Source organism: Marmota monax, unplaced genomic scaffold (assembly GCF_021218885.2).
Source record: "Marmota monax isolate L192 unplaced genomic scaffold, Marmota_monax_Labrador192_F-V1.1 WCK01_AAM20220418_F8-fsc00122, whole genome shotgun sequence".
Lineage (NCBI taxonomy): Eukaryota > Metazoa > Chordata > Mammalia > Rodentia > Sciuridae > Marmota > Marmota monax.
Genome location: NW_026695223.1, coordinates 6,711,132 through 6,718,621, shown reverse-complemented (window position 1 = coordinate 6,718,621; position 7,490 = coordinate 6,711,132). Strand labels below are relative to the sequence as shown.

Below are 7,490 nucleotides of genomic sequence, written 5' to 3'. Positions count from 1 at the left end.
GTTTTATATTTTTACTTATGTAGATCTGACTTTACATTGTTAAATGTATTACTTCATTTTCTTCATATTTCAGGATGTTATTGCAAACTGTATTTTTATATTCCCATTTCAAATGTGTACTACTAAAAAAAAAGCAATACCAGAGATTTTTATATATTAATCTTTTATCTTGTGACTTTACTTATTTATTTTTTAATTGATTTTATTTTTTAAATACATGAAAGCGGAATACACTACAATTCTTATTACATATATAGAGCACAATTTTTCATATCTTTGTATATAAAGTATGTTCACGCCAATTCATGTCTTTTTTTTGCATTACAGTTCTTATTACATATATATACCACAATTTTTCAGATCTCTGTTTGTATATAAAGTAGGTTGACACCCAATTCGTGTCTTCCTTGCTAATCCCCTGTCTCCTCCCTTTCCCTCCCTCCTCTATTCCCTATCTAGAATTCATCTCTTCCTCCCATGTTCCCCCTCCCTACCCCACTATGAGTCACCCTCCTTATATCAGAGAAAACATTCGACATTTGTTTTGGGGGGATTGGCTTACTTTACTTGACATTATCTTCTCTAACGCCATCCATTTACCTGAAAATGCCATGATTTTATTCTCTTTTGTTGCTGAGTAAAATTCCATTGTGTATATATCCCACATTTTTTATCCATTCAATCACTGAAGGGCATGTAGGTTTAACTTGTGACTTTAATAATCACATTTATTAATTCTCCAAAACTTCTTAAGAGCTTCAACATATTGGAGTATGTCATCTTTAAATAATTTTATTTCCTTATTTACTAACTATAAGTTTTTAATTTCAGTTTCTTGTTTATTGAATTGGCTAAGAATTTCATTATAATGTTGAATATAAATAGAGTAGATATTCTTGCCTTGATCCCTATCTTGCAGGAATAGTATTAAGACTTCCATGAGTAATTTTGAAGTTAGTGCCAGGTTTTAATTGTACATTTTATTTGTCAGTTTGGGGAAGATCTCTTTTGCTCCTAGTTTGTTCAGTTTTAAATCAATTGAAGTTGATTTGTGTCAACTGCTTTTTATGCCCTTATGCATAATGATCAGTGGGGGGCTTGAGTTATGTCTCAGTGGCAGAGTTGCTTACCTAGAGTGTGTGAGGTTTAATCCTCAGCACCACATAAAAAAATAAATATATAAATAAGCTAATAAAGCATATTGTATCCATCAACAACTAAAAAATGGTTAGAAAATGTTTCATGGGCCCGGGGCTGGTGGCCCACACCTGTAATCCCAGTGTTTTGGGAGGCTGAGGAATGAGGATTGCAAGTTCAAAGCCAGCCTCAGCAACTCAGCGAGGCCCTAAGCAACTCAGTGAGATCCTGTCTCTAAATAAAATACAAAACAGGGCCGGGGATTGGTTTAGTGGTTGAGTGCCCCTGAGTTCAATCCCCAGTCCACCCCCAAAATTGATCCATACCTTTGCCCCTTTAATTCTGGTAGCACAGTGAATTACATTGATTGATCTCCTAATGATAAATAACCTGTGTTTCTAAGATAAAAATTACCAATTTGTTGCATATATTACCTTCCCTACACATTGCTGGATTTGATTTTTACACTATTTTGTTAATAATTTTTGCATGTTGTTCATAAGGATATTTGTGTGCAGATTTATTTTCTTGTATAGTCTTTGGTGTCAGGATAATCCTGGACTTATAAAATGAATTGGGAAGTATCCCATTCTCAATTTTCTAGAGAATTTTGTGTAGGATTGGTATTATTCCTTTCCTAAATATTTGATAGAATATAACAGTAAAGCCATCTGGATTTGGATCTGGAGTTTTCTGTGAAGGAAGATTTGTAACTATGGGTTCTATTTACTTGATATATTTAGAAATATGCAGTCATTCTACTTATTTTTGAGTTGGTTTGGACAATTTTTATCTTTTAAAAGATTTTTTTATTTTATCAGTTTTGCTAATTGGTATTTAGGTATCTTATTTTGTTCTATTCAGGTTAAAATTAAAATTAAATTTTAATTATATCTCTGTTCATCCTAGATCAGGCAAACAAAAGTTCTCTAATACAGTCTTGGAAAGTGTGTGAATTAATCTAAAGTCTTTAGAACATAGTTTGGCACCATAAAAAATAATGTATCTTCAAGAAATCTACAGCGAGAGATTCCAAATATAAACAATTATTTACATATTTATTAATGTCTGAGAAATATTTATAACATACTTCATAATAAAAATGGAAACGACAAAATTGACCACAGAGGTGTAGCTAAGAAGAATAAAGCATGCACACAGTGGAATATTCTGGGAAAAAAGAGTGAGGCAATACAGGTTCACACGGGATCCTAGTACATGACAAAGAAAGGGTTGCAAAACAGATTTGCAGAGCATTCTTTTAAAAAGACAATGGAGATCCAAGCTTAGAAATTTCCTCTAAAATTAGGTAGCAAACTGGTTGAGTTTTGGCATTTTAAGGATTTGGGAAGAAATATTATTCCGGATTTACACCTTAATGTACCAACTGACATTCTCAGATTTAACAAGCATACTTACAAGGAAAATCAAAACCCATATAAATAGGTCCTAGCCCTCACTTTTCCATCTTCTCCAGCATCAAGCAGATTTCCGAGTTACATTTTGTTCATTCTTCTATGTTGTGAACAGAGCTGCCTGCAGAAGCTTCCCTCTGCCCTCCCCATCTTGAAGGGGCCCAGCTGGTGGTAATCAGAAGCTGCCACAGAAAGAAGTGGCTGGGAGAACCTTGGGCGAAGGCTCACAGCTGTGCGCATGCGCAAGAGTGAAAACCTGAGCCCTTCCAGAGAGGAGTGGAGCTTGACTCAGGGGCCAACCCTCTCTACAGTATCCTGCAGGGTCCACAGTACCAAGAGCAGCAGCCTGCAGAGAATGAATGGCTGCGTGGGGGATTTGGGGTGAAGTTAAGGCTGTGACCAAAACCAGTATGCAGGGCCTCAGGGAAGTTGGTGCATGGTTTAGAGGCCAGCTGTGATGCCTCCTATGGAAGGAAGGAGCTGATTTGGGCTCTGAGGAGCTGAGAAACCTGGGATTGGCCTGGGATGGAAAAGCGTAGTCTTTTGGAAAGCTCCATTTGAGGCCTTTGGGGAAGTGGCCTGGGATGAAGAAGTCCCTGATGGGTAGGATTTCAGGGTTTTCCACTCAACAAAAACTTTCCAAACTTCTAAAATTTAATTGGTCAAAACAGAAATAACTAAAAGTGTTTTCTGCTCTCCCCAGGCTGATTGCTTAGGGAGTCCCTGAACATGGGCTAATTAAGAGGAGGGAGCTCCGTGGCTTAGTCCTCTTGGGAGGAGAAGAGAGGCAAGGAGAGGGAGACCCTCAACTCTGCACAGCACTGTTATTCCTGGACTTCTTCTTGAGCCCCTGCATGAGGATCACTTCTTTCTTCATGGGAGTGGAGACAGCTGCAGCTCAGAAACTCAGTACCAGTGGGGTCAAGAGTGTGCAAAGCCTCTGTGTAGAGGTGAGTGCCTTCTCAAGGGTCCTCCTCTGTGAAGGGGACAGTAGGAGGGAGCTGGTGGCAGGTTCAGGGCCTGGCTGCCTTACAAAACCAGGCACCTGGAGCCTGAGGATTGGGCTAGGGGAGCAGCAGAGTGGACAGTCTCAGATCCAAGTCCTCCTGCTGGGCAGAGAGCACCCTAGTGCTGCACAGACACAGCACAGCTTCCTGACATTAGAGAGCTTCCTGGTTAGGACAGGCATTATTTAAACCATGTATCATACATCACCACCTAGGAAATATTTTCAGCATTCTTTATGTGGCTCAAGAACTTTACGCATGGGTGCCCACCCCTTCTCCAAACACAAATACATGTTTGTGTATTTTTTGGCATCAGGGACTGAACCCAAGGGCACTTAATCAATGAGCCACATCCACATCCCTTTTTTAATTTTTCTTTTGAGACAGTGTCTCACTAGTTTCTTACACCTTGCTAAGTTGCTGAGGCTGGCTTTAAACCTGTGATCCTCATTCCACTGCACCCTGTTTACATGTATGTGTGTGTGTGTGTATGTGTGTGTGTGTGTGTGTGTGTGTGTAAATATCTATAAATTTTCTGTGGCAGTTTTAGAATATAGGTTTTTAAGGTGTCCTTACCCACATAGAATTTATTATTGAACATCATAGATGAAAAATACATAAAATAAAATTTCCTATACCCTTCTTGACTTCATTTTTTCTATATGGCATGATCAATATACTAGTTTAGTATGTGCTGTGCTTCCTTTTCTTCTGTGTGTCATTTGGCCCTTATCTCTTATTTGACTATAATAAATTCCAAAGGACAGGCATTTTCTTTTGTTCTGTTCATGACTCCATTTTTTTTTTGAAGTTAAATGAAGAGTGAATAAACAATTAGACATTTAAAGTCAGGCAACAAAATTGCTATGAAAAAAGTAAAGTCCAAAAATATCAAGCCTGCTTTTCTGTTTTGAGTCGGGAGACTGGAGAAGTCCTTGAAGAGGTGATAAGTGAGAGGCAGGTTCCGGGCATCCCAGCATCTGCTGGTCCAGGGCTGTCCTTTCTGGTCCAGGTACTCTTCCTCCCAGGAAAAACAGAGTTAGAGAAGCTGGGTCAGCTTTCAGCAATTGTCCCACACCCCGGGGTTCTCAGGTGGAGATCGGGCCACTCTGAGGTGTGAAGGTTTTAAAGTCTGGGAACAGTGAGGAAGTGGGTCCTAGTGGCCCACAGTGTGTCTCCACGTGGCCATTACTGTCCAGGGCCAGGGCTCAGAGTCTAATCCTGAACATCATCTGGAATGCCTGGGTGTCCTCTAGGGCAGTTAACTGGGAGGGAACTGGGCAATTCCGGAACCAGAGTGGCCTGATTAATGCAGCCTTAAAACGGGTAGCTATAATGCACCTATTAGAAAAACTTAAGAGAAAGGGAAACCAATAGATAGAGAAAGGGGATCATGGGAGGAAAGAAGGGAGTAAATGTGGAATTTCTGGGGATTCAAATACAGTCAATTTTACTATATTCATTTATGAATATTTTACACTGAACCCCACTATATGTATAACTATAAAATACTAAAAAATAAATATATAAAATTAAAAACACAGTGGCCTATTTAAAAGATCTGAGGCTCCTTCACCTCGACAAAAGGCATATTTATTGCAGAGAAGAATAAGGGAGGTTTTCTTCACCCCAATAGGCATCTCCACCATTCAAGAGAGTGAGCACTGTAAAAAAGGAGCCTCACTTACAGACTCGATGCTTCCCTAGTGAGCTCTGGCTGTGTGCAGAGAACAGTGGTGGGCATGTCTCCTGGTCCTCAGGTGGGAAATAGTTTCTCATCCTGATCTTCCTTCTCTCATGAGAGCAGGACCATGTGGAGCAATGCTCTCTTTATTTTGTTCTCCAGGTTTCTCAAGAAGCAGAAGCGAGGACCCAGTGATGGACAACCACTCCAGTGCCACTGAATTCTGCCTTCGAGGCTTTCCTGGGTCCCAAGATCTACGCAGCACTCTTTTTGCTCTATTTTTTTTCTTCTACTTGGTGACACTAATGGGAAACATGGTCATCATCACCATTATCAGTGTTGACAGACGTCTCCAGTCCCCCATGTATTTCTTCCTCGCTCACCTCTCTGTCCTGGAGATCCTGATCACAACCATAATTGTTCCTGTGATGCTTTGGGGATTGCTGCTCCCTGGGATGCAGACAATATCTCTGACTGGATGTGTTGTCCAACTCTTCCTGTACCTTGCCGTGGGGACCACAGAGTTCACACTGCTTGGAGCAATGGCTGTGGACCGTTACGTGGCTGTGTGTGACCCTTTGAGGTACAACATCATCATGACCAGCCGCACCTGCAACTCTGTGGTAATTGTGTCTTGGCTCTTTGGGTTCCTTTCTGAAATCTGGCCAGTTTATGCCACATTCCAATTTACTTTCTGCAAATCAAATCTCCTAGATCATTTTTACTGTGACAGAGGACAATTGCTCAAACTGTCCTGTGATGATACTCTTTTCACGGAGTTTATTCTTTTTCTGATGGCTGTTTTCATCATCATTGGTTCTTTGACCCCTACAATTGTCTCCTACAGCTACATCATCTCCACCATCCTCAAGATCCCCTCGGCCTCAGGCCGAAGGAAAGCCTTCTCCACCTGTGCCTCCCACTTCACTTTCGTTGTGATTGGCTATGGTAGCTGCTTGTTCCTCTATGTGAAACCCAAGCAAACACAGGCGGCTGAGTACAACAGGGTAGCATCACTGCTGGTGTCTGTGGTGACCCCTTTCCTGAACCCTTTCATCTTCACTCTCCGCAATGACAAAGTCAAAGAGGCTCTTGGGGATGGAGTGAAACGCTGCTGTCATCTCCTTAAAGATTAGCCCTTCTCCAAGTCAGTGGTAGGTGGTACCTGCTCTGTGTGGATTATTTAGTATCCTAAGAAATCCTAACTCCTCTCTGCCACATTGTGTGTACAATTTCTTGGCATAATTCTTGTGCCAAGAAAGTTAATACATATACAAAAACAAATTCTAGTCTCTGCCCATTAAAATCTCATAATCTTGATATCTGCCCAAGTCTACTGTTGAATTCAAAGAAGCATGTTCCTGGGATATGGGAGGAATGAGAGAAAGGAAATCAGCAACTTATAATCACTTTGTTAAAATGTATTTCCTGGGGGAAGAGAGGAAGTGGGAGAGAGGTATGTGTGAGTGGTGCCATCACCAGATTGCAGAGGAGAGATGCTCACTTTGGTCCTCATAAGCATTGCAAATTGTTTCCCTGTACCTTTGTGTGATGTTTTAATGATATGCATATGATATGACCATATACATTTGAAATATCCCTAGGCTTTCTTTGTGTGGTTATGGCTTGATGCTATTGCTACTACAAAGTAGCATCATTTACATCTTAGCATAGAACCACTCTGGAATGGAGATGGGTTGTGGAATATTCTCCATTTGGCAACTCCTGCTCATGTTCAGAAGAAGAAAGTATTTGGCGATAGGTGCAGGGGAAACATTCCTTTTTCTAAATTTCAGAGTCTGCATAAATTTCTCTTTGTGGCAGGCAAAGAAACAAGGGCAAATAAGAATTAAATGACTAATTTTAGAAAGAGCATCTTGTGTTTTATAGATGCATAAATCATCCATGTCTATTGAGACTTCTCCTAGACCCAGCCTGCAAACTTCATAATGTTCTTGTTTTTGTCTCTCCCAAATCCAGCAGTTTCAGTAGAGTGCCATACATGTTATCTTTGGCACATTTTTTTAAAAATGTGAGGTTACTTTTTTTTTTTTTTTAAAGAGAGAGAGAGAAAGGTTTTTTTAATATTTATTTTTTAGTTTTTGGTGGACAACATCTTTATTTTATTTTTTTATGTGGTGCTGAGGATGGAACCCAGCGCCCCGCACATGCCAGGCGAGCGCGCTACCGCTTGAGCCACATCCCCAGCCCATGAGGTTACTTTTTTGATTCCCAAATTCCTAGCAA

General features: G+C 40.4%; 1 protein-coding gene across 1 annotated transcript; it reads left to right on the top strand.

Moving 5' to 3' along the window:
• The first annotated feature begins 5,440 nt into the window (after positions 1-5,440).
• LOC124086042 (olfactory receptor 9A4) lies at positions 5,441-6,379 on the top strand. Its single transcript, XM_046434042.1, has one exon. It carries the CDS (start codon positions 5,549-5,551, stop codon positions 6,377-6,379), a length of 831 nt encoding a protein of 276 aa, XP_046289998.1. The 5' UTR covers positions 5,441-5,548.
• Positions 6,380-7,490: the final 1,111 nt, after the last annotated feature.

Coding starts and splice junctions, on each gene's coding strand:
- LOC124086042 (XM_046434042.1), top strand. CDS start 5,549: ATGGGAAACATGGTCATCATCACCATTATCAGTGTTGACAGACGTCTC.